The 27,663-nt window shown below is 41.3% G+C and overlaps 1 protein-coding gene across 4 annotated transcripts in view; it reads right to left on the bottom strand.

Moving 5' to 3' along the window:
- Positions 1-27,663, bottom strand: part of sgcd (sarcoglycan, delta (dystrophin-associated glycoprotein)) — a 420,239-nt gene that overhangs the window by 144,708 nt on the left and 247,868 nt on the right. For 3 of the 4 annotated variants that reach the window (XM_026182769.1, XM_026182768.1, XM_026182770.1), the window contains one exon: positions 9,538-9,723. In XM_026182769.1, the coding sequence (XP_026038554.1) occupies positions 9,538-9,723 (186 nt within the window). Of the gene's footprint in view, positions 1-9,537; positions 9,724-13,618; positions 13,708-27,663 lie in introns of those variants that run through there. The other variant, XM_026182767.1, reaches the window with a different exon arrangement.

Below are 27,663 nucleotides of genomic sequence, written 5' to 3'. Positions count from 1 at the left end.
ACACAACTGCATGACGAACAGCACACAGGCATAAAGTCAGCTGGAGCCTGATTGAAGCTGCAGATCTTACAGACAAAGCGCATCATTACAGCCTACAGATCCTGCACAGATCCACACTTTCAGAGCAGATCGGCGCGTAAGTCTCCTGCCACATTATCCGCTCTCTGCACGACTGATGCAGCGATTAGTTTGTGGGTCTCGCAGACCTTTTCAGACAGAAGCAGCAGCACAAGAGCAGGAGCCCACGGGGGATTTCAGCTGCACTGTTGTGGCTGATGACATAATGAAAAAGGAAAAGTGGGTGAAATGAAAGTGGCTGCTCTAATTAAGTACAATCTTAATTAGCAGCATTTTAACTCTTCATTTGAAATTTATGGTGATTCTATTAACTTTTAATGACTTGCCTGCCCTGAGCTCTTCTTGTTTCTGACACGGCCTCTGAAGCCCACCTGCAGGTGGCCCACCGTCCACAGCTGCTTTAACCCCCACTATAGAAATGTTCAGCATTGCATACAAAACACCCAAGAAAAGTGTAAATATATTGGAAATCAAATTAAGAGGACAAAATGATCCAGTGGTAAAGATATTCTTCAGTACTGATGGAAAAACGAAAGTAGATTCTTACCCAGGTTAAACTAAATGTTTAGGAAAGGTTCCTAAGTGCTTCCTTTATTATCTCCTTTAGCAAAGGAGACACTGGAGAATCCTTCCTAACGTCAACTTAGATTTCAAAGCATCAGGTCATTCATGGAAACAACATAACTGACAGGCGATACTTGTAAATGCATATCTCAGTCTGGATGGGGTCACTTTTACTAGAATGATAATGAAAATCTTAATAAAGGCAGGAGTTAAAGTGGATCAACTCTTCAGTGGGAAGTCTATATGTGACTGAACAGCAAGGTGGAAGAAGAAACATTTCCCAATAAAACCATTTTATTTCAACATTATGACAGACGAGTCTTTTTTTAAACCTTAATTATAATTTATTCTTAATAATCAGGTGATATTTTTCAGATGCATGTCAGCTCTTACAGCATCCCTGAACTAACACAGCTGCAAGCAGGGCATTAATGCTTAGCCAAAGCTGTGCATGTGATGCAGCGAGAAACGACATTAGTAAAAAGTGAACGTCGCTCCAAACTTGTCACTTTCTGATCTGAAGCCTCTCGGCTGGAGGCGAGTGCTCAAACCCAACCAAACGTCTCATGTAAACATTTCCATTCGTTTCCACGCACATCATTTTTACACTCCATGGTGCACAAATAATTGAATCGCATTGGTGTATCTTTGCTTGCTTGTGTGAACTCACAATTGTTCCAATTGCATCAATTGATAATCTGCTGACCTGCACTAATGCATGACTTCAAAGGGGCCATTTGTAGAGCATGGAGCTCTCAAGTTGAACTTTACACACATTTTCATAATAGCTCAGAATACCGAGGACAGCATTTCCTCAGATGGGGAAAATGTCATGCGTGACCTGATGCGTTTCTGCTCAAACAACCAGCAGCTGCATCAAGTGGATCTGATGCATTGATGCACTTTTTCCACAAAAGAAATTCTGTTTGAAGTTCATCTGAAAGAATTTAGCACCCAACTATATGTTGTTGTTTTAAACACAGCATTTGTGGGATGTGTTTGAGCTGCAAAATGTCATTAGAAAACTTTCAGGACACCATAAGAAACTACATGTTTGTACTAGGTCACGGTACACTTCACTGATGTTTGTTCCCCTGAAAGAGTTGAACTGTTTGTCTGGTACAACAGGCTGATGAAATCTAAGTTGGTGAAATATATCAAAGAAAATCATTAGTGAATCTCTCCATGGAGGAAAAATACACTCCTGCAGTCAGGTCCAAAAGCATTTGGATGTTATGCAATTTCTGTATTTTTGCCTCGATAGGCCACCACAGAGGATTGAGATCAAACAGTCAAGATGTGTTTTAACACAAGGACCCATAAACTGTTTAGGAACTTTTGATAACCATTTTTTAAACATAGTTCCCCATTTTCAGAGTCTGAAAAGGAACCGGAGGGAATACCAGAATTTTAAATATGTGGATTGTTTTTAATACTTTAATATTTTAATACTACTTTTCTGTTAATAACTGTCTGAAGCTAGGGGGAAAATGAGCGGTTGCACTGAATTCTTTTGCATTTTGCAAATGACTTGCAGGCAGTTGCAGTGCTCAATTTGTTGTCTGAAGGTTGCACATGCAACATTCCCAACCTGTGGCCGACCTCTGCACAGGTCACCTGGTGGGAAGTGATCACAGTCTGGCTTGGACAAAGTTCACTCACTCAGTGGTTTGCAAGCACTCGTCATCTAATCTAATCTATAAACAACGTCTAACAATCGATTTGAGTCATTCTGCAACTCATCTGACTCAACTGGTTGCCAAATGATTCTATTTAAGTTCTATTTCTATATCAAAGCAAGGCTGCCCTTATTCTATTTTGCAGTTGTTATATTTTGTGGTTTTTCCCATTTCTGGTCTGTGAGGTAAAGCCTTGACTGTAGACGGCAACAACCATTTTGTGATTTTCACGGTGTTATTACAAACAGATTACTTGTAATTATCACCTTGAAACCATTTCAGTCTGATAGCAAACGGACTCGGTCTAACTGCCATCTTATCCCCATCATGAGTTGCTGTCGAGACTGGAGTTGATAGAATGTGGTCACAGATCAGGTCCTTGTCTTAGAAGCAACAATTTCACCGGACACTGTTGCAGTAATTGTGGTCATGCTGAAACTCTGCACTCGGATTACATGTCGAGTATGATTTGATTTAAAAGTTACCGTGCTGGTGCACAGAGACAAAACTACAAAAAGTGGCTTAAATTTAAAGAGATCTCTGGCAATTCCACCTTAAAAGTAAGAAATGTCCACCTGCAGTGTAGCAAACGACTGGTCGCCACTGACGCCAGGCCTATAACTCTTAACTCTTAACAATCATACATGCAGGGTGCTGTTGGAAGGAGGTTGTTTAAAGACCATCCAGGCAACAACAACAAGAAACAACAAGAGAAAACTATCTACAGCCATTTTTTGTAAGAGTGAAAGGCATTAAGGCTAAATGTAGGAGGATTTGATGTTTTGCTATGAGACATTTATGCAGGTCACTAAGTGGCAATATAAAATTCACATTAATAGTAAAAAAAAAAAAAGCTCATGTGTACAAACATTTAGTGCCAAATTTTGGCATGCATACCGACACAGTACGACAAAGGTTAAACTTTGATTAAGGGGCGCTCGCTGTGCATTACTAAGTAACCTCAGAGCCTCCTGCGCACACAAGCATCCGTCTCCCTCATGTCCACTGCTTGTCCATATTCATTATTCACACGTTTCTATTATTGCAGTCTGGAAGTGACGGAGTTACGCAGAAATGAAACATTTACACTAAACCTCCTGTTCCTGCTCAGCACAGCTAATTTGAATACATTCATTGATTTGATAAAAAAAATGTAAGAATTAAAAGTGATAATTTGACTCTGGATTAAACAGCAGACGCTGTGCTGGACGTGGCGTCCCTACGACGTCTTTAATTACCTTTGATGAGGAGAGATCAGGTTTGAATTCAGATTTGTGTAAATGCTGACCTTTGAAGAACTCTGATCATCGTATACGGGAGAAAGAACCCAGTGCAGTTTAGTGTTTAATTAAATAACGTTTTTTTGTTAAAACATGTAATATAACACTTTGGTTTAGCAGTTAAAGTAGGTAGTTATTTGGTGAAGTTTCCAAACTTGCAGTCTGTTAAAGTTGAAAATACTTCAGTTTTTTATTGTAAAGATTAACAAGTGTTTGAGTCTCGTGGACCCCCACTGTCTTCAAATCAAACACAATTGATGTCAAACGTTTGTGCTGTGAAAACTTTGGTTTGTGCTGTTTTTTATTTTAAAGATATTACTAAAAGTTTCTAGACCAGCCTCTTTCTTTACTGTGAAAAGGTTGTAAAACATAAACCAGTGTCGGATATTTTTTTGTTCTGATCACACTCTTTATAGTGAAAAACTAGGTTAACTTTCTTAAAATAAATTATGCATTCTGCATTGAATTTGCAAAATACAAACCTCCTTCTCCCCATCCAGCCATACTCCTCTCCTTCATCTGGCTTTTGGATATTTAATTTCAATAATAATCATAATAATGAATAAATAAATAGTAAATAAGGTGTCAGCAGCTCTGCCATATATGCAAGAGCCTTTTCACATAAGTCTTTATACTTTTGTATGAATTGTTTTCTGGACTTCACTGGACGAGAGTAAAAGAAAGTAAGAACAGGGCTGAACTGTGAGCACTGGCTAGCTTTTGTTAGCCGCTTAGCTTTTGTATCCTGGACCAAATAAATACTGAGACAGGGCTGCAAGCTGCACCTGAAAAGCATGTTAGGTGGTTCAATATAGTACTACTACTAATACTGCCCGTCCGAGGGTGTGGCCACCAAAGGCAGATCTCCAGAGATTTGTCCTGGACCATTTTTTCTAGTTGCATCCAGGTGTAGCCCATCTTTTGTGCTTCTGCCTCGAGGTCCGTCACCAGGTGTTTCTCTCTTTTGCTTTCCTCTGCCTGACTGGTGATGTTGGTTGGTGGTTTGCATAGAGCGCGCCCTACCCAGCGCCATCTTTTCCGCCACTGCCAGTCCCAAACCCAGATTAAAAAAAAGAGGAGGGTAGGACGTGGGGCCCGGAAAAAGCTCACCTGCTACAGAAATGCTAAAAAGAAAAACAGGGACTAACTTCCTGGATGACCGTAGGTGGTGAAAGCCACCAAACCAATTCTTCTTTCGACCAGGAGAACCTACATTGGCACATAGGACGTCAGGTGGAATATAGTTCTAATAAAAATAATAATTAATGTTTAATTTGTTGTGGGGTCCACCTCTGTCAGAGGGACTTGCTGATTGGAGCTGGAGGTGGAAGCAGACGTGTCTTTCCTTGGTTTGCTGCGACTTTAAGTCCTTCCCTTTTGAAAACCATCTACCACATTTCAAATGATTTCCTTATTCTATACTCAGCAGGGTGACGCATTAAAAACATTCTAACATTCCCTGTGCAGCTCTGTCAGAACATACGGCTCAGCTTCAGAGAAACTGCTTTCTGATTTATGTAGATCTCATATTAAAGCCCCGCTGTGAAGCAGACTTCATGTTTTATTCACAGCAGCGGCCATGTGTTGTGCGCGCACGTGTTTCTATGTGCAGTGTACTGAAAATGTGTCTTGTACTCTGTTGCATCTGACTCGTCACGGGGACAGTGGATTACTAAGCAGGGAGACAGACGACAACAGCAAGGAGAAATAAACGGGAGAGAAGGGAAAGAGGAACAGTCTGAGGCACTTAAAGCTCATCTCGGAGTCTTAGAGAGAGCAACGCGGTTGATTTGGATGAGCTGGGCTGTGTAAGGATCAGTTTAACATTTATTACGCACACAATTTGTGATGTATAAAAAACATGAACTGCCAAATAGTTAAGTGGGATTAAAGATGCGCACGAGCACATACAGTAGATATTAGATTACACATCTTCAACAGAACCTTTTAGTTTGTTGCTTTGATGATGCTGTTTTTTTTAAATATAAAAGACTTTTGTAAAGTCTTTGCTATAAAAACAAAAATTCTAAATTTGATTTGTTGTATTTGCTGATGATAAAACAGGTGAGACGGCAAATTTCAATCTCTTCAAGTCCAAGATTGAAGCTGATGAAAGTCAAGAATCACCTGGACAGAAGCAGTGGCAGCCTACCTCACCAACTCTGTCTGAGCAGCAGTGAAAGTAAAGCACCACCAGAAGTCATCAGAACCATGATATACCTGCTGAAAAATGGCCAAAAACATTGTCTTTTTAGTGTTTTTGCCCTTTTTAACTTACTGGTTTTATTGTATGTCATGTTTTGAAAATGGTCTCCAGTATTTTCCTTTTCGGTATCAAATTTAGATTCTAGGATCGACTGCAGAAAGGCAGCAGAGCTGGTGAACCTCACACAGCCCAGTCTGGTGAAATGTAAAATAATTGCATGATAACCTATAAAAATAAATAAATGAAATCTTACCCGTTTCATCTCATCTTTGTGTGTGGCTGTTAGTGTCCAGAGTTTATCAGGCTGACAGCTGTGAGCAAAGAAGCTCTTCTTCAGCGTAAGAGATTTATGATTACATAAGTGAGTTATTATCCGTCTCTCCTCTGTCTGTGGAAACTCTCAGATAAATACAAAACAGAAAACACATCACGATGAAAGACACTCCATACAGTTAACTGCAATGTTCTTCAAGACAATAAAAGCCTTTCTCCGCCACTCAGATCAAAGCTGTGTTGACCGTCTTGTTGTTGACGTGCAGTCTTAGCGGACATGTGAACATTCTTATTGTACTTGTTCTATCGATGGGCAGCGCACGACACCAGGCAATAACACAGAGTACGAATGAATGATAGGCAGGGAGCAGGCCATCGACTGCTGCAGCCTCCAGGTGAAATAAAGTGGAATTGTTGCCGTATTTGACAACTAAAAAACTCACTTGCGTGTGCACAACGTCGTGTTTCATCTTCTGTGAGCAAAGCAACAACCACTGCATCATCTGCAAACATGTTTACCTTCAGCTGCGACACCATTCGGTTGAGACGTGCTCTCCGAGTGTCAGTTGCAGATAAAAGTGCACAAACGCAGCACATTCGTGTTGTTTTGGTCGATCACGATGACGGCTGTAGGTCTTAGTGATCATGGCGATCATGTAAGCTCTTTATGTTTCGTGTTTTTGGTACAGAAACTAGTGAGTGAGGATTTCCAGGGTTTGTTAGCACTGAAACAAACAAACCAGTGTAAACATGAGTATTCAATCACGCATTAAACGAAAAGATTCAGGAGCCGATACATTACTCCGTAATTAATGAGCGGCGTATTTCCAGTGATTCTTAGTGGATTTCAGGATTGTAGATAATGACGAGAACAAACTGATCTATATTGATAAATCAGAAATGATTCATGAATATCATGAATTATGTGATAATGAGTACACTGACCGCTTTATCATGAGTGGTCCCTGATTAAGTCAGGACCTGCCGACGAGCAGCACAAAGTAGTTAAGGATTAGAAAATATCACCGAGTAGTGAAAGATGCCTCATACAGCCCAGGCAGGGAGTACTCCCACATTAATTCATCAGCATAAAATAATTACTTGCTCTTTCTGTGCTCTCTCAAGTTAAGTGGTGCATCAAACTGAGAGGCTACTGAGTACTGAATCATTACTGTCTGTGAGTTAACCCCAGCAACACACATCAGGCACGACTGCATCGCCTCACAGCTCTGAAGCTGGAGCTGATATTCGCCCCTTATTCCACCAAACGCTCTGAAGCGCATTTCACAAGCGTCCCAGAACCGCTCTCTGCTCTGTGCCACTTAAAGCAGCGTCCGGTCTGTTTTCCACAGAAGCCACTTCAAGCTTTGCAGAGCTGGAGGGCAGGAAGTCAGACAGAGAAACGCAAAGAGAATCCGGTCAAGCTCCAGAATGAAAGACCTCATGCTGACTAAACGGCCCACTGCTGAAATGCTCCCGGTGCGATTTGAACTGTGCGAAGAATGACACAAAAAGAAAACCCTGCATCAAACACGGGCCAGGTCTCAGCTCGGCCTTTGATTAGAACAGTCAGCTGTTTTAATTTCTCTAAGCTTACATTATGCTCATTAACACAAGAGGGAAATCCCCCATCAGTGAAGCGGACCGGCAATGACCGACATCCAGCGATGTTAACAATTTGCATCATGAAGCCAAAAATAGATCTGAAGCGTTAATCGATAAAAGAGGTTAGACAGGATCTGCTGTGCATGGGAGCATGACTGCTGGTTACACTGGTGACACTGGTGCCAGTTTGGATTCAGGAGACAGACACCCTCACTACGTTTAAAACTTTCCTTTTTAATAAAGTATATCGTTAAGGCAGGATCAGGTAACCCTGAATCCTCCCGTTTTCACGCTGCAGTAGGTCCGGGCTGCTGTGGGCTTCCCATGATGCACTGTTTATACACCACTCTGCAATAGTTATTAATAATCTCTGTCTCTCTTGCACAGTGTGTCCTTGTCCTGTCGTCCTCCGCTCACCCCTAACTGCACGTGGCACATGGCCCCGCCCCTCCTTGGTCGTGCAGGAGGCTTCTTCCTGTTAAAAGGGAGTTTTCTTTCCCACTGTCACCTGGTGCTTGTTAGGGTCTTTACCTCACAATATAAAATGCATTGAGGAGACTGTTGGGTGATTTTTTACTATGTAAGCAAAACTGAATTGAATCTAAATGAACTGTTTTTTTGCCATGAAGGAGGCTGGGATACTAACAGGCCTGTGGTTCAGATAACATTAGCAGTTCAGATCTGTTGTTAAAGACTTCCACTTGGATATGAGCAGACAATGACACTAAATGTCTGCAACAGAGTGAAAGCTCATCTACGTTAAATATATAAAAATACTGCTTAGCAAATGGGATCTGTGGAAAGTGCTGTATGAAAACAATCCGCCAGTGCCTGCTTAGCACAGAAAATAGAGCAATCTTGATGCAAATTAGTCTGCTGTGTGATTCTCCGGTAAAGTTATTCATATGTGAAAAAGCGGAGCTCCAAGCGTTTGTTTTGTTTGATGTAGTGGTAGCATGGAGGAGCTCCGGGAGGAGGAGGAGGAGGAGGAGGAGGAGGAGGGCGACAGCTTTACAGTTCAGGTTTTATCCTTTAGATCAGGTTCAGTTAGACAAAACGCAGTCTGTGTGGTGAGAACAAATTGTTTTGTGATTGTTTTTGTTTTTTTACAAGATGGAGACAAGTTGCAAAGGAGGAGCAGAAGAAAAAAGGACCGCAGCTGAAAATGGAGTTATACAGAGAAGTCGTATAAAGACAGTTTCTGAAATTAGCTGTAATTTCAAAACAAGTCCGAGACGCCTGACGTTTCTCTCATCACTCAAACCACCTGCAGAGGCAGTCGATCTGCCGAGCATTTCACCAACAAAGAGTGCAATCAACTGCATGAAAATTTAAAAAGCTATCACATCTGGAGCTTATGAACAAGCGAGCCCTGATGTGTTACGAATAAATAATAAATAAAAGCACAGCACCGGAGTGAAGCAGAGGTTTAAATGTCGCGCGGTTACAGAGATGAACCTCAAAGGCTCAGTATCTAATGATTCTGAATGGGCCATCATTAGCTTCATATTTCATGTAACATAAAGGTTGATTTGAGCTTTACATCATAACTTACAAAACTCCTTTTATCGCTACACCGCAACCTTCCACGCCATTCAGGTCGCTGTGGTACGCGCTGACCCGACGTGTACTTTTATTTCTCAGGAGGTTCACGTCAGGTTATGTAGAAGGTGGTGGTGTAGGGTTAAGATGGAGACCCAGTTATGGCGGAAGTTAAGACGTAGATGTGATGTAGACGTTTCACTCACATGTAAGGAGGAAATCTAAGCGGTGTGATGACTGTAAAACGAGCATTTTAAGGTCATGTGAGGAAACGCCAGCAGCACGCAAATGCTGAAAAGGTGCAACTTACTATGGTGAAGTTCATGACTTTGAGGATCCAGATAGTTAGTGCCAAGTTGATCAGGATCAGGATCATCAGCAGCAGGACGAAGAAGTAAAGGCAGCGTTTCCTCCAGCCGTATATTCCCACTTTGTACACTTGTGGTTTCTCTGAACTCTGGACATTGTTCCTATGAGTGCACTGTTCTTGGGTCATCTGAGAGGAGACAGAGAATAAGAAAGGATTATAGCCGAGGGCAGCACGCTGACCTTAGGGTTGCGTACTGCTAACAAGACTGTTTCTCTGGGGTTTGATGAAAGCCCGGTTCGCACTGACAACATTGTTTATTTGGATAGCTTTTATAAGGCAAATAAGTGTCATGATGCTGTGTTTTTGTCCCCTGTGGGCTGCCGTTTCATCTGAAGAGATTACAGGGCATCTGCGTAGTTAAAGCTGCATTAAAGCTGCAGTAGTCACAGATCTGTGAAAGGCAAATAAAACCAAACAGCACAAAACCAACTACATAAAACATCACAAGTACAAAACGGGCAATCCACTCCCCTCTCAGTTTTAGGACCCACTCCTAAAATAAGCACCGTGTATTTAGTCAGTGGGTAAATGTGCTTCACAAACTGCAAAAAAATAGTCATTTCTGATATTTGGCTTCACACAGGATTCTTCCAGAGGCCTAAAGTATAAAGCAGGACTTGGCTGGATAACTTCAGGTTTAATCTGGGATTTTGACTTCAGTAACTCAAATAACCACGATGAAGGTGAGCAGAAGAGCATCTTTGCAGAAACAACATTTTAAGCCTTGAAGCAGACGAGCTACAGCAGCAGAACACCATCCCTGTTAGCTGAAACGGAGGGTGCAGTTCATACAAGCTCACCAAAATCAGATAAAGGATGTTTGCAGCAGGTTAATACGTCACGTCACAAATCAAACATCATCTCAAACTGGTTTCTTGAACATGAGTTCACTGTACCCAAATGTACCTCACCGAATGCCACCAAGCTTTATGGAAGTTTTCAAAGTCAGTCTCAGCAAGAAGTAACCAATGAAGTGTTGGATTAGCGCGGGTGGCCTTTTCAGCACCACTGGCATCAAAAACATGTTTTGGTCGCACTGACGCAACATCTTTCAAACAGTAATGGTAAATATTTCAGCATTCATTAGGCAAAAGAGCAACATTTCTATTCATCACGGTCCAATCATCGTTTGTCTTTGAGCTCTTATTGGGTCTTCACCGTCTCCTGAGAAAACTGTCTGCCTGTTTAGCTGCTAAATGTTCCACTGGTGCTGGTGTGGAACAGCAATAACAGCATCAATTTACTCTAATCTGGCCTTTATGTATTCAGCCATTATTGTAGCCCCTTGGGGCTGCAGGATGGAGCTGACTATGATTGCTTGGATGCAGCTCTGCGGAGCCACAGAGGAAAATGACTTTAAGATAAGAGATTGGACACAACTGAACATTACTACAAATAACATGCCGTAAACATTCCTCTCACATACTCCTATCCAATAGCTCTCATTTGAGTCACTGACTGGCCACTCAGTCCTTGGCACAATGAAAGAGAGTTTAGTTAGCAATCCCATTGATTGATTACCCCATAAGTGGTCTATAACTCCATTATAACCCCTTGCCCCATTGATGTGCCGATAGCAGCGATTAATGATGATTCTAATTGTCTGCCTTTGATGATGAGGAGGCATTGTTCACTTCTAGCGCCATAATAATGGCCTAATAACTCTGTGGAAAAATACAATTTACTGTCGGTCGCGCTTTGGAGTGCGTGCCTCACACCACCCAAGCCAATTGTTTTTGACAACCACACACATTACCCGCTAACTGAAACAAATGGCACAAGACAGGGCCCCGGTGAGAGAGTGCTGAAGGCTACAGAGGAGACTCCAAAACACCAGTCAGCAAAAATGGGGAAATCTCATTGTGTATGGTCCGATTTTCATTTCTGTGTGAGGGGAAGATGCAGAGAGCTGAAGAGGTGCAGCTTAGCAACGTCCAGGCTGATAGATAAGCTTGAAATAAGCAGTGTGAGAATAAACAAAAGCCAAGCGAGGCGCAAAGCTATCCAAACGGAGATGGTTCTAAAATAGCATTTAAAGTGGACACACACACACATTCATGTAGGGGTGTGTGTAACTGTGAATCTTACTAGTTTTAAGTGCAAAAAAGCTGAAGGTTATTATCCTCGTGGCAAATTTTCTCCTTGTTTTTCTGGCTCTGAATTGGCCACCTTCCTTAATCTCACCCGTGAAGCTGTGATCATCTTGTCTGCTTATTTCAATTATCAATTATTATTATCAATAAGCACCAGAGACATTTGAGTTTCTGAAGAACTGAGGATACAAATGCTTCCACTGGATGAACTGGACTTGAAAAGCCACAGAAAATGTCAAAGGAACTCTGCCCATTTCTGCGTGAAATATCAGGGGCCGTTACACAAACACGACACCAACCCTGAGGTCTTTTGGCAGCTGGGATCAAAACCCCAAGGCCGTGTGTGATGTACGGGCCGAGGGACCTCTATAGCTCTTCCTGTACATAGTCCACTCTGAAAATCACTCAAAGCCCTCCACCACAGTGAGAAGGCACAGAGGGAAGAGATTAGCCTGAAGGCGAATGTCAGTTTAGTCTATTTAGGTTTTCATGCTCATCTATAGCCTCAAGTCGTGAATAAATAAATAAATAAAAAAAAAAAATCAGGCTGCAGATACAAGCAGCAGAAATGAGCTTCAGGCCACCGGCTGCTGCTCTTCTGCGTCCCCATAGAGAAGGAGAGAGGGAATTTTCAGTTGCTCTGCTCATTCCTTCATCTGAATCCTGGACATCGGTGACCAAAGATAAGAATCCATTTTATTTATTTTTTAATTACATTACTGCAGTGTGGTAATTACAAGTTATCTGTATAGACAAAATCACAGGTTCACCCTTGATTATCTGAGGCTGACCTCGCAGTTTACCACGAGTGCCCGAATCTTTGGTTCAAAACATAAAACACGGGCACGAACACAACGACCAACAGCTGCATGAGCCAAAAGTGGCCAAGGCTGTTTGATCAGCTCTCTGGCAACATCCTCGCAGAGCCTGGGAGAGGGAATTAATGATGCCCCTCATCCTGCACAACACTTGCTTTTCTGCTTCCATCTGCAAGAAGCCCTTCCAAATATGGCTGCGAGTCATGGCAGACAAACCGCTGTCCTGTCCAATCACCCGTTTCAACAGAATCCAGTTCAAATGACATTTGTTTACAAAAAGAATCCCGATTATGAAAACACACAAACATTTGTTAAGCTGAGAAAATTAAAGAAGTTTGCGCAGAGTTAAAGTCTTCAGAAAGAAATTTGGAAACAAGTAGTGAATAAACTTTGAGATGAAGCCGAGTTGAAGTGAATAAAAACACTTTCTAATTCCCCCAAATCCTCGGGCCACGCCACTCAACTTTCAATTTCATTCAGAAATAAAGCTAATATCTTGATTTGATGTGGTTTTGTGCAACTCCCACAAAATCTGCTTTGCAGAAACAAAACAAACTGAACTGAAAAAATCCTTGAAGAAAAACCCCCACAAACGCACACAGAATGCTTCAGGAGTTGCCAAGCTTCTCCAGGTGTTGTGGAGACGACAGCCTCGGCAGCTTGGCAGGAAAGCAAGTCTCCCAGTGACACCAGCATCAAGTCAGATGGAGAAGTGTGTGTGTGTTCCCATCCATTCATGTGTAAATGTGTCACATTTCAGAAAAAACCTTCCACGATCTGAACGCTTCTGTACTGAATGTGTTTCCAGTCAGGGTGGTGAAGGGTGAAGCACACCAATGATTAAAGAGTGACTTAAATAGGATATTAAGTTAATTTATATCATAACATGTTCTACTACATAATACCATACTGTCCCATACCATATTATAAACTATTTGTCGAGGAGTGAAGAGAGTATCGACCAACATAGACACTGATGATGACCTTAAAGTGATAGTGTATTTTAATGACAGCAGGAAACGAATACAAACAAAAGCAGAAAGCGACAAAGAACTAAACAAAACCTAAACTGGGAGCAACTACAAAAATAAGTATAAAAAAACCAAAGACCTGAGACGTGGAGGACGGCACATGAAAACCAGCGACAAGGATCATGGACCCTGGAATATGGCAAAATACAGCAGGAGATACACAGCTGATCCGACAACAAACAGAGGAAGACAGAGGGCTTAAATACACAGAGATAACGAGGGAATGAGATACAGGAGGAGAGCACAGCTGGGAGTAATCACACACAACGAGACCGGGCGAAGCAAACTGAAAACAGTAACACGGCACACGAGACTGTCAAAGTAAAACAGGAAACACGAGACAAGCACAGAGACGCGGGCTTGACACTGAAACAATGAGAGGTACAGACATGAAAACAAAACGTTACACAAGGAAGCACAGAGGCAGAAACCAAGAGACTAGAGCATGACACTAGGAAATAATGAACTATTCTTCAACTTATTGTATGCAAAGATAAATTTCTTAGTCTCCGTATCTTTGCCTAAAACTGGAAGCATGTTTTTTAGAAGTAGTAAAGTGAGAGAATGCATCAGCCTGAGCAGCTCAATACCGTTTACGGGGCATCCAATAGCACCATTTTGCTGAAGTGAATGGTGTTTCTTTTCTTTTTATTTGGTGTCTGTGCCACGATGATTTGGGCTTACAGCAGCACTGATACAGGACTCTCTTCAGATCACACTTAGGTCTAATTATGAGATGTAACCCTGAACCTCATCCTGTGGTTTCTTTCCACCATCATCTTTTCCTCACACTAATGAAGTAACTGCAAAAGTTGAGTCAATCAAAGAAATGTCAAAAAACTAAACAAACAATTTATTACAGAAACTGGACTCCTGGCTGGTCCCCTGGCAGACAAACCTCCACCACCACCACCCTTCCAACCTCTAAATGCAGACATTTCCACTCCTTAAAAACAGGCTGTTACTTCTTGGTATCCAGTTATTGGCTGTCAAGTACCGACGCCGAGGGGAACCTTTCTGTTTATATCTCAGAACACGGCGGCTCGACAGACAGATGGCAACATTATTCAAAAATTCAAACGCAATAACAAATTGCTAATGGTTTTCAAAGTTTCAGGAAAGTGCACATTGCGTTAGTGGGTTCTTATTCCTTTACATCTACAGTATTACGCTGTGGATCTACTCGCCTCACAAAGTATATCACAAATCAAATAAATGCACTGCAGTGATGAAATATAACGGCTCTCTCCTCTGTGCTTTCTACACAATTTCCATCCATGCACAAAGAGTTCTGATAGCTTTCCAATAACCTCTTAGGCTAGTGGCTGACTGAGAAACGAATATGGGGCTGGGTTCAAGCAAAAATAATGGCCAATCTCATCAGAGCGGAGGTGTGTGTGTGTGTGCACGTTAAGAAAGTGGAGCCGAAGAGCTAGGGAAGAAGAAAATAAGTGGCAAATTGGAGGCAAATCAAAATCATTGGCCTTTGAGTCTTTTTCCCTTCACGGCTGCTTTCCAGTGGTGCCACTTGTTCAGCCAACTATTCATTCAGAGACCCTGAAGAAAACCCAATTGTGGAAAAACAAAGTCTGTCCCTGATTAGAGAGAGAAATGAGGTTTTACTAAATGTTATTGGTCATTCCTGCTGCCAAATAGTCGGGCAGCTCCACATTAGGACTTTTATAGACAACATGTGGATCGGTACCAGGACCCGATGGCTGCTGCCAGTGGGTTGGCTATTATTGGGGCTTGCATGCCTCAAAATGTTTGAATACATGGAATGGCTGACAGCCAGAGGGAGTTTATTGGCCATTTCAATGTGTGAGTAAACAAGCAAGTGGAAATAAATCGTAATCAGCTGAATGCAAAGCAAACACTTCCCAGACTGTTGGTCATTTAAGGGAACCTATTGTGCTTTTCCCTGTTTTCTGTTGTGTTAATGTTACTGTTGCAATGACAGATGCTCATATTGAACACAGCTCAATTATGAGATGAGTATTGTAGAATTTCTGCTTTTATTTTTGGCTCTGTGTGGTTTCACAGAGTGAAGACATCCTGAGCAGAGTAGGATCAATTCCCAGTATGATTCAAATAAGGATTATTTTGAACTGTGAATCATGCAAAGCTGCTCTGGTAGAAAAACAAACAAAAAACCTGGAAATGACTGGAAAAGGTCCGCTTTAACCTCCAGACAGACGAAGCTCAAGCGTTTTCTTTAGTTGGAGCACCACAGCCTCAGTTTTTCAGCTCCTTTTGTAAAACTCAACAAGACCATCAGAGATCAGCAGTGATGCAGTGAAAGTCAGTGGGCGCAAAGAGCAGAAGAAATGTGATGAAACTCTGATGAAAGCTGCCTCCCATCTAAACAGGCTTTCGTTCAGGAAGTATTTAGATATGAGGCATTCCAATAAAATATGTATTCACAAACAAAATAAACTAACAATGTTTGCTATCGACACTATTTAGGTAATTTAATACTGCATCATCCAACTATCACTGCAGGAACCTGGCTACCATGGGTTGGGGGTGCAGGGAGCAAGCCGGGGACGAATAACAACTAATGTTTAAATACAGAGTAAGTGAAAGAAAGTGGGTATTTTTGGTAGTCAGACTCGGCTCCGTCTCCTTCTGGACACCTGGAATGTCTGTGTTAGAAGGCTGGAGGTGTGGTGGCGACTCTAGTGTTTCACACATTAGGTTTGGGAACTAAAAGGGAACAGATGATGTTTCTGATTCACAAAAACAATCCTGCATGTTCGAAACTGACAGGCTGGGAGCGACAGCCCCGTCTCACTCACGCTCTAACACGGTATGTCATCTATGAGCATGGAAATGAAGAAAGGCGGCTTCTCTTTATGGGTTTAAGGGTCTGTGCGTCACAGTCTGTTGGTATTGTTGGACCAATGGTCTCTTGGACCATTAGCTGACCAATCATGTTATCGTGATATCACAAGCTATGGAATAATTTTAATCCTAAACCCTTTCTACACAAATTTTTAATAAAATCAACATCGCTTGTTGTTTTACTTTGAAGAAGACCCCGTGTCTCCTGAGAGAAAGTCGTGATCTATTTACTCAGTCCAGTTTACACCAACGTGAACTTTGCTGCTGTTTTTGCTACACTGGCCACACGTTTTCACTTCACGGAGCTCTGACATCACACATGGACGTGTGTGTTCAGGCTAATTTGCAGTTGTCTCTCTGAATGTGCGGGCTCTGCACACCCTTTCCACTACAGCTTCATGATTGTTTTTTGATTTGTGTAATTAGATTAGTCAGGTTTGTTTGAAGGCAAAGGCAGAAGATGTATTATGTTGGCGAGATAAACGAACCAGAAGCACCTTTTATGTTTCTGTTCAGTGTCAGTAGGTTAAATGGTTGTGCAGTTATTGCACTTGGTAAATAAAGGGGTTTTTGACCCGTATTCTTAAGTGCTCCAGCAGTTCAGCCTTTTGTCCCACTTTGTTGCCCCTCATTAACACTAAGGCCATGCACTCAGTGCTGCACCACACTGCACCGTCTCACTGGCCCATTACAGATGAAACAATACTTACAAATAACAGTAAATAGTGTAATGAAAGGTGTGACCTGCCCACAATCAGACACAGCTGCTTTTTATCGATTAAACAATAAATATAAAAAGAAGAAGAAAGCAACCAATTTTACTAGTTTATTCTGCCATATAGGCGTGAAGCCAGGCCCAGAGCCAGGCCTGACTGCAGGGCATAATGAATACTTAAACAGCTGAGTAACTTCCTTTTCTTTTATAATTGGATACAACTATAAAGAAGGTTTATTCTTCACCTCTTTGTTATTTAAGTGGCTTTAGCAGGCCTGTTGACAGCATTGTTGAGCACATGATTAGGATAATTTGGCAAAACTGTTTTCCTCTACGCCAGGAGGAAGAATCGTATCGGTTATGCACGGTATCTCAACACACTATTATTTTTTTAAAGAAAAATGTGAATACCAAAATCTGTGCTAGCAAGCACACTCAACAAGCAGCGGGTGCTGTAACGCAGTCAGTTCTTCTTTTACTTTTTTACTCTTATGCTGTTTTGTAGATCACAAGGTTTAAAACTACTTATAAACACACACACAGAGTAACTCCACCAGAGTGCCTATTTCGGGTCACTTTTGCCAGTCCAAGCCCGGGTAAAGGAGCAGGGTTGGAATTGTGACATTAAAAAAAACAATAATTGCTAAAAGAAATTTAATTTGTAGTTGTAAATAAACTCTAAATGCATTTAGGACGTTTTTTACTCACTTTATGTCTCTTCCACGATGTTATTTCTCTCTCCAACAACATAGGTTACAATTAGATTAGCATTGCCTCTGTCAGTGCGCCCCAGGGTGGCTGTGGCTACAATGTAGCTGCCATCACCAGTGTGTGAATGTGTGCGTGAATGGGTGGATGACTGGATATGTAAAGCGCTTTGGGGTCCTTAGGGACTAGTAAAGCGCTATACAAATACAGGCCATTTACCATTTAGCATGACCAATTATGCAAATTAGGCGATGACGTCATTTAGCGACTTCTAGCGACTTTTAGGACAGCCAATAGCGATTTTCCTTACTGAGGAGTTGGCAACACTGCTTGCAGTAGCACAGGAACAGAGCGGGAGGGAGAGAGAGAGAAAGAGAGCCAGGGATAACAACGTCACATTAGAAAGGTATAGTAATCATCCACAACTACCCATATGGAAAAGAAATAGTAAAAACTTATAGAAGACTTGCTTCAGATTTGGCCTACTTCATATAGTGAATCTTATAAGGCTTATATGATTTACTCATGAAAGTGGCCACTTTCATATATTGTTTTAGTAAGTATCCAAAACATACAAGTTTCATTATATAATTTTTCAAGGGATCTTATATCTGTTTTCACTCTTTGTTTTTCACTCGTTCTGGTTTGTAAGTGTTTTGTGTTGTTTCACTTTAAATTAGTTTAAAAGGAAAAAGCTGAAAATTTAAATAGTTAAAAGTTGAAATGTGAATAGTTGTTTTTTGTATTATATGATTTATTTATTACATTTTATGTGGAGTGAATAAATAAAAGTATATTTACGGTGGCCCCTACAAACAAAGCACGTACAAACTCCAAAACATGTACGAACTCCAAAACACATAAAAACTCCCTAGCACGTACAAACTCCGAAGCACGTACAAACCTTGAAGCACGTACAAACTCCAAAACACGTACAAAACACAACATAAGTGCTCCAGGATGTGTTGAGCTTTTGCTACCTAGTGGCTACACAAGCCAGGAAGTACCAACAACCGGATTTGGTGTGCGGTAGTAACAGGTAAATGAACATTTTTTTAAATTATTTGAATATATATATATATGAGTTCTTGTGTATAAATACACAAACAATACACATATGCTTTCAATTGTGTAATTTAAGTGATCTAGTAGCTCTGTTTTGGAAGTTCAGTTAACACAGGAAATGTGTTTTGGACTTTGTACGTGCTTTTTGGAGTTTGTACGTGCTTTGACTCTAGGGGCCACCGTATATATTTATATATAAACATATATAAATAGAACCACTTATTTTTTACATTAGTAATTCCTTTCATGCATAATTTTATAATGTTGTTAATAATAAATTAATTAAAGCAACAAAACAACCCGAAGAGCCGGTTGGGAGCCGAAAGAGCCGGCTCTTTTTAGTGAGCCGAGCCGAAAGAGCCGGTTCTCTAAAAAGAGCCGGAAATCCCATCACTATAGCTAAGCAGCCAGGTGAACATGTGGAAATGCATTTGTGTGCAGTCCTCCAAAAAGCCAGCGTAGCTCAAAGATGATGCTAAAGGTTTAGAATGAATGTTGAAGTCGGCAGTTTTCATTGTTTCCAACAATCGTTGCTCTTTAATGTCACGGGGGAAGGTAAAGGACCACCAACAACATGAACGGTAACAGGAGTATCCCCTGGTTATTTTACATAACCAGACTCTGAACCTGGTGACATTAGCACTAAGAGCATCTACACACAGTTCTCCAAAGCTCTACATACCACCTATGCACTACCAACACAGCACCAATCACGGACTTTATCTAGCCTGATAGTTCCTGTGGCCCTGTTACCATGGTGAATGAACTCATGTATCAAGGTTACACTTGAGATTATACAGTATCTCTCTTTTTAAAGAATAAAAAATAAAAACCAGATTATGTCTGCTGGCGCTCTCTCTAGAAAACATATCCAGGTTTTTTGATGGGAATTTTCATGCAAATGAAGACCTGTTTAAATAAATGTCCCTGACTCCAGCAGTAATAGTTTTATGCTCTTTGGTATGCTTTCATAAGTGTAAGAATCCATAAGAATCCAAAAACATGGTTCAGTGACTTAGTTGAGGTAAAAGCTAGCATACAGCTAGCATTAGCATTGTTTTGTTTTGTTTTTTATTTTGACTGCAAATTTTGATTTAGATTTAATCACTGTCTTTTGACTAAAACATTTAGTTAAGGCATAGCAATTCTTGAACTTTAACTATACCTAATCTAAAGTTGAGACAGAATAAAATAAGTTGGTTTTTTTATGTTTTTACCAGTGAGCTTTGTGGCACATGGTTTAATAAACATCTTGTTTTCCTTGACATTCAATATGAAATGTGTCCATTTGTCTGCTCTTCGCTTCCTTTAAAATGTTTTCATGAGAAACAGGAAGCACTGAAGCTAGCTAGTTGTACCATTTCCCCAAATGGGAAATGGTACAACTAGCTAGCTTTTTGTTAGCATGCCGTCTGTGCAGATGTTAGCAAAGAGCCGATATCGTGTTTCTGTCCTAAACTAATTTTGACATTATTGCGTGCTCTTGTCTTTTCATGCAATATAAATAAAGGTATTGTTCACTTCACTGCGTCATCATTTTCATCCTCCGTGCACATGAACAGTAGAATTAATAATACGAGTGACACCAGAGAAAATTCTTATATCTTTAGCAACATCTCCCTTTTAGGAAGCATCTGAGTGACTACAGGCCAACACTTAAGTTGTAACACATTCGAATGTGATCCTCTGTACCTCTTATTTTGTGCATATACAGGCTCCTGTGCTCAGACGTGTGTAAAAAGTATGCAGCAGAACATCTAACACATGCAGGTGCTATTGTCTGCATGCCACAAGCACAGAAACATCAGTGTTTGCTAATTTTAGCTGAAAACGTGCCCTCAGACATACGAGCCATACGAGCAGAACCTCATCATAGATCTACCTTTATGAACAGATAGGCCCGTGAGCCCTGAGGCCATACTTCACAAGTATAATTACAGTAACTTAATCTTTAATGTCACCAAAGCTAACAGGTTCTCTGCTAGCATGAATTTATTATCTGTTAAAACGTTTAATCACAGACTGGATTTAACGCGGAGAGGAGCAGAGAGGACGTCATCACATTAAAGCAGAGCAAAATAAAACCTGAAGATGTGGCTTTCGGCAAGAGACACGCAAGTATTAGCGGAGGGAAAAGAGAATCGGAAAGAAGTGGGAGTGACGCTGCCAAGCTCCGAGTCTGGATCGGCACCCCCTGTGGTGATTTAGATGTTTTGGACTTCAACCAGACAGAGCTGAACACCCTCCAAAGTGTGCTCAGACAGGCAGTGATGGGTAAGAGAAACAGGGAAGGGTGGGGAGAGAGTAGGGCGGTGGGGGGGTAAATGAGGGGAAGAAACAGGAAGAGCTGACATGATGGCAGTATTTAGACAGAGAGGCAGCAGACTGGGAGGTAAAGATGAAGAAGCATTTCCTTGGCAGCATAAAGAGGCTCCTGGGATCGACTTTTCCTGCTTTTACCATCACCAAAAATAACATGAGGCCCTAAATCCCTGCATTTAACCCCTGTGTGTCTCTGTTGGTAGTGAAGGAGGCTGTTTCTTTCCTTTCTACCACTGTAGGGAATATTATTTTTATTATTAAATCGTATTTCTCTAGGCTGCTAATGTTACCCCTAATCGCTTGCACACTCGTTGCACATAGTGTAAACTTTCATGCTCCACGGGTGCTGAGTTTTTCCTGTTTAGATAAAATCAAAATTGCAGCTTTTACTGAGATCTCTCAGATTTGGTAGACCCTCCCACTGCAAGTCAAACTCTTTGAATTTATTGTGCTGCTTTTGTGCAGCATTTAGAAATGTTATCCTTTAACTAATCTCTCTAAGAGAATTAATCCAAGTGGCGTCAAACAAAGCACAGACATCAAACTCACAGCATTTGCATGCTGCGTTTTACAGCAACATATGGCTGCTCTGCACGCCACATATTGCTGCATGATCACTGTTGCATGCACCCTTCACCAGTGAAACATGGCAACCCTTCAACGTGGAGATGGACTTGTTGTTTTTTTTTGGAGGACTACACTTTCAAAGAAGCTGATTATTTTCGTGGTTATAAGACTGTTTTCTCCCTCGGCATAAAAGGCCTACGGGGTATCGTCAGTACTCCACGGGGAAGGGTGGGTGGCGTGGGCGACCGACTTTGGGAACACAATATCTCGTGAATGATCAAATTGATACCACAAATGCATCTATTAAAAATCAACAGTGAATTTAAGTCTCAGAGGTCAAGTCTTAAACACGATAACTCAAGAATCATAAGTATTTCAAATTGATACCATGGTGCATCTCAGTGACCTCAACCTCGTGATGAAGGTCAGAGGTCATGTTTTCTGAAAATCTCATGGATTTTCAAATTTATAGCTCACATCTAAGGAGAGGCTGAGGGGTAGCACTCGCACCCACCAGTGTTTCTTTAACGTAGGAACTGAAGCTCGGCTGTTCACGTTTAGGAGCTCATAATGAATAAACTTAAATAAATCAATCGGCCCACCTCTGGTTTTTCAGATCACACAGAAATTGTTTAGGATTCAAGGAATTGTGATATAATCAGAGTTAACGGGAGCAAACAGATCCCCAGCAAGGCGACACTGTCGTCACATTAACGTGCCGTAATGAACTGAATCCACTCGTCACATTACTAGTTACTAATCGAGTTGTCACCTGCATTGCATAAACTCTTCAGATCTCTGTTGGAGAATGAATGAATTATCTGTTGTGAGGAAGAAAATGAGGCAAAGGAGGAGAAAGAAAGGCTTTAGGTTGGTGTGAGAGGAAGCAGTCGAGAGTCCTCTTAGATGAGACCCAGCGCAGTGACAGGTCAGCACTGTGCTCCTCGCCGGTGTCCCAGGAGTGAGACACTGATGCTAAATTGTGTGTCTTTTTTCCCTGCTCGCTCGCTCGCTCGCTCGCTCTCTTCTCCCCCCACCCCACTTTTTATTTGCTCACTCCTTACCAGCTACTGGCAGTGAGAGGCTAACATCTTAATCATAATTGTGTCATGAACCATAAACACTCATACGCTCGGCCGTGGAAGCAGCCTTGGGGGAAGTATCGGTGTTGAATAATAACAACAATAACTTTAGTCGCAGAGCACTTCTGCTGAACTTTTCACAGCTTATTTGTGTTTACATATAACGGCCGACTCTGACGGCTGGAGGGGAATAACAATGCAAATTTATATTTACAGCGAATCCACGGATTTTGTGTTAACACGTCGTTTTAGTCTCACATCTTGTTAGTACTTGTTTTAATGACATCGCGGCCTATAAAAGCATCACTCAGTGCAGGATGCTGGTCTCAATGGGGAAACTAGTACATGGATGTTAGCGTAGCTTGTTCTGAGGGGGTTTAAGACGTCTAAAAGCTGCTTCGAGTTGCAGCACATGACAGAAGGCAGAGTTAAAGTCAGAGTGGGTTTTCCTCTCTGTGAAGCAATGAGCTGTGGTTCAGTTACAGGAGGGCCCAAGAAAAGAGTTCATGAAGTCAACTTCATCTTTAGTATGGTTTGTAGTTTTATTGAATCTTGTATTTCTTTCTGTATCGCTGCTTGGTTTGGTAACATGACTCAGAAGAACAAGGATCGACTTGAGTTTTGGGAAAAAAAGCCAGCAAAATCTCAGGACGTTGGCAAGACGGACTTTTGGACATTTATAACAAACAGGTGCTGTGAGGCTCAATCTATTGTTAATTGTTTTAAGCATCCACTTCACAGCGAGTTCAACTTGTTGCTCTCTGGTCGGCGTTTTAGAGTACCTGTGAGGAAGACCAAACAACTCCAGGTTTCTTTTATCGCTACTGCACCCGTCTCCTTAATAGTAACTAACTGTCTCGTCACTTTTTATTATTGCTTTGTTTACTCTTATTGTTGCCCTTGCTGCTAAACTAAATTTCCCTTTGCGGGACAATAAATTATTGAATTGGATAGAATTGAATTGAGTAAAATAACGCTAACATCCAAAGCAGCCTTGCAAAGCCCAGACACCAGATTCACGATTGTTTCGTCAAACCACCCAACAACAAATTGGCATTTAACAGATTTGCGATGAGCTGTGATTCAAAAACAAAATACCCCGTAAGTAGACCGGTAATCTAAAAGTCCACGAGGATGTTATTTAAACACAGTGAAGAGAAGGAAATGTCAGTGACTTCCACAAAAAGTATCCTTCTGGTGACCGACGGGCCGCACATTCAGCACATCAGCCCTGGTCTCTTCATCAGAGTTCATCACCTCTCTCTGAAAGCATTTCCAACATGGATGGAAACATTGTTGAGTTTACATTTTCCTGGTGCAGATGTATCGAGCACAGGCTATTTCAGGACCATCAGCAAGTTCAGACTCTGATGCCTGTTTTTGCTGCTTTGCTGATGTGAATAGTCCAACTGAATGCACAGTTATTGCAATGCATTTCATTCATTTTCGTCCCGATAAAATTCTCGTTTGCCAGATTTCATGTCAAGATATCCAACAATGTGCAGTCTGTAGGAACAAAACTTCACATCACAATTTTTCTTTACAGCCATTGTCAACATTTTTTCCATATTTGCACATTTTTCACTTAAATTCTGTGTTTAATAACAAATATATATTTCTTCTAGTAATTTCCAAGTATTTTATGTGTTTCGGCTCTTTAATCAGCATCAGTGTGGTGCAACAACTCGACTTAACTGCTATTCTGAAGCTGCAGACGAGTGAAACTTCTGTTCTGTGCTGCAAAGTACTGCTGGCACAAAGACAGGGGATCCTCTCCAGTAGAAATCGTAGCTGGTGTAGTGCCTCAGTCTCTGTTCGCTGGTATTATACAGGAACTGACTGCGATCCAGGAAATATCAGACACCTCCTACTGGCTTAGCTGTGCATCCGTTAGCAGCATCTTTCTGCCTATCCGATGAGTCCTTGTGGGATTTTTCCGAGAGGGCTTGTGAATTTTCTGAGAATCAACCAGATGGCACACGACTCGTCTTTCCAAAACCACGGTAAATAAATATTAATCTCACAGCCAAAAGCAGCTTCTTGGAAACGCATTCTTGGAAGCGTGACTGGTGTTTGCTGTGGGCTTCCACATGCCTTTCGAGATCAGCAGGGGTTTACCAAATAAAAACAGTTCTTGCAGCTCTAAATCAGGCTTTGGCATCGACGATCCGTCAGGAAAGAACATATTTGCTAAAGATGGCATTCTGTCATTACCACAATGAATATTTCAGTGTGAGCAGGGCAAAAAAGAAACACTGCGTTTTCATCACTGATCCAGTTATGACAGAATCACTTTCTAATTCTTCACCTCTTATTTTTTTTTGGCCATGTTGACATGACACCATCACACGATTCATGCAGAGTTGTCGTCTGCACATCCATGACCCAAAGGTGCTCTGTTAGGCTGACATCTAGTGATGGTGGAGCTCAACTCATCTTCATTTCCAGCAAACCAGCTGAAGATGATGTGAGCTTTGTGGTAGGCGTGCCATCAGGAGATGGGTACACTGATGTTCAGCTGGTCCTCAGAAGCCCAAACTGTGCTTTTGTCTAATTTGGTGTGGATTATATCCAAAACTGTAACTAAAACTGGAAGTAGGCATAAACAGAACGTACATCTTTTGTTATGGTTGTTTTGGTTTAATGTCAAAGTGGCTGCACTGACAGGTGCTCCAGCAGGGGCAGCTGTTACCAACAGCTGTTTGCTGGGCTCCCAGTATCTGAACTAGACTGTGTTTGGTGCCTTCTGGAACATTTTTACTGGCCGCGCTCCAGTGTTGGTAAATAAAATTCAAGTAAAATTAGACAGCAAAAAGAGAAGGCTGTGCCTTAAAGCAAAGTGGTTCGCTGTATGAAACAACTGATATAGCGAATGTACTTAAGAGCAGGAAAATATTACTGATCCAGAGTGATGATCGGGATCTGAATGTGACATTGCTCTGAGGTCGCTATTCAAATTAATATTTGTTCACCTTTGGTGATGAGGTGCATGACTTAGGAAACTCATTAACAGGTGAAATGATCTTTTGTAGTCTTCAAATGTCATCAAATGAAGTGGCAGGTAACCGCGGTCTCCATGGAAACCGCACATTATCTGGAAATATCGTAATAGTGTGTTTTCATTTATCCACCACTAACAAATGTGAAAATTTCCCACGTGTGTAACTGATAAAGGTTATCTTATCTTATCTTATTAAGTGATGAAGTGAAAAGCGTGATCTGTTATCATGCATGTACAGAATTACAGAAATAGTTTTAGAAACTGTTGTTTTAGCCATGCGATACAACAACGTCCTGCAAGTTTGCATTTACAGCACTTTTTATTTTCTTCCCAGGAGCCACACTTGTCATTTTTTTTAAAGTGACCTTGAGCAGTTGTTCTCCAGACGTCCTGAAGGTCTTTCAAAGTCTTTGGACATCAGCCCCATCACAAATGGTCTCAGTGCAAGGTTAGCTGTGAAGAAGCCATTTTTAAAGGATGGGAAACAGAGAGAAAAGGCTGAGGTTGGGACTGAAGACAGTGACAACAGGAATCCAAAACTGAACGACATCGATATACATGAAGCCATCATTAAACCACAGTGGACACTCTGTCATGACGCAAATACATTTTAGCTGTTTTCAGATTCTGTTAACTTTATGTCCAGTATAGATTAGAGAATAAAATCCACTGCAGTGCTTCTAAGCTGCACATGCCATCTGTTTTCCAGCCTGACATGCCTCCATTCATTAACAAGTTTGAGGAAAAACTTACAATGTATCAGCTTTCACTGTGTCTCTTGCATGAAAGCACATTTCACTTATTTTTCAAGAGCGCTCTCTGTGAAGAGCACTTTTACCCAAAGTGCTTTAGAGTGATGTGAGCCCTTTGGTTTTTAGCACAAATGGGACCAAATAATGAACCTCCTGAACCTTCAGTGCAGCACGGAGTTAAAAGGCACATAATGGCGAGGCGTAGAGACAGGCAAGCATTCACACCTACGGCCGATTCACCAGGTAACCTGACAGAGTATCCACAGGAAACCCACGCAGACCCGGGGAGAGCACGCCGACTCCACACAGAAAGGAGCCGGACTCCCCACATCACATTAAAAAGTTTAAGAAGACAACGTAAAGATACATGCAGTAATTAAAACACTGAAACAAAACTTTTTATGAACTTTGCATGGTTTCAATGTCTTAATTACGGTCTACTTGTACCTCTTCATTAAACTTTAATCATTATTAGTTATGAAGTTAATTCAAACTCTTTTAGTTTATACAACCTCACGGACAGGCTGTTTCTATGTTACCCACACTCGACAGGTCTTTGTCTGCTGTTCTTTAATTAGAACACAAGCAGAGTCACTCTGTAACATGACCTCGTTTGTTTTGCAAAACTTAACTGGAGACAGTTTGAAATGATGTCGCTGAGCGAAGCATCGCCGCATCACCGCACTGACCTGTCTGTGCTCTCACAGCAGCACCCACGTCACTGCTTTGTTTATTTAATATGAAAAGAAGTGCACCTTAGCAATAAATATGATGTAAAAATCTTATACGGCTCAGCATTTACAGCTTTGCTTTTTCAAACCTCGATCTTTGATGGTCTTTGCTTTCACTTTAGTTTCCTACAGTGGAGAGTGCTAATAGGGGAGCATCGCTTTGAGCCATGTCATGTTGAGGATAAAATCATAAATCATATTAAAACAATATAATTCATCCTAAATCGACAAGATTGAGTTAAATTTAAGTTAATCTAAAATAATGTTGCTAATTAGCTAAAAGTGCAACTAATCTGCTTAAATACTTTTAGTATTTAGGTTTACAGCGCTGGACAAA

This window comes from Astatotilapia calliptera, chromosome 10 (genome assembly GCF_900246225.1).
Source record: "Astatotilapia calliptera chromosome 10, fAstCal1.2, whole genome shotgun sequence".
Classification (NCBI taxonomy): Eukaryota; Metazoa; Chordata; class Actinopteri; order Cichliformes; family Cichlidae; genus Astatotilapia; species Astatotilapia calliptera.
This window is presented reverse-complemented; position numbering and strand designations above follow the sequence as displayed.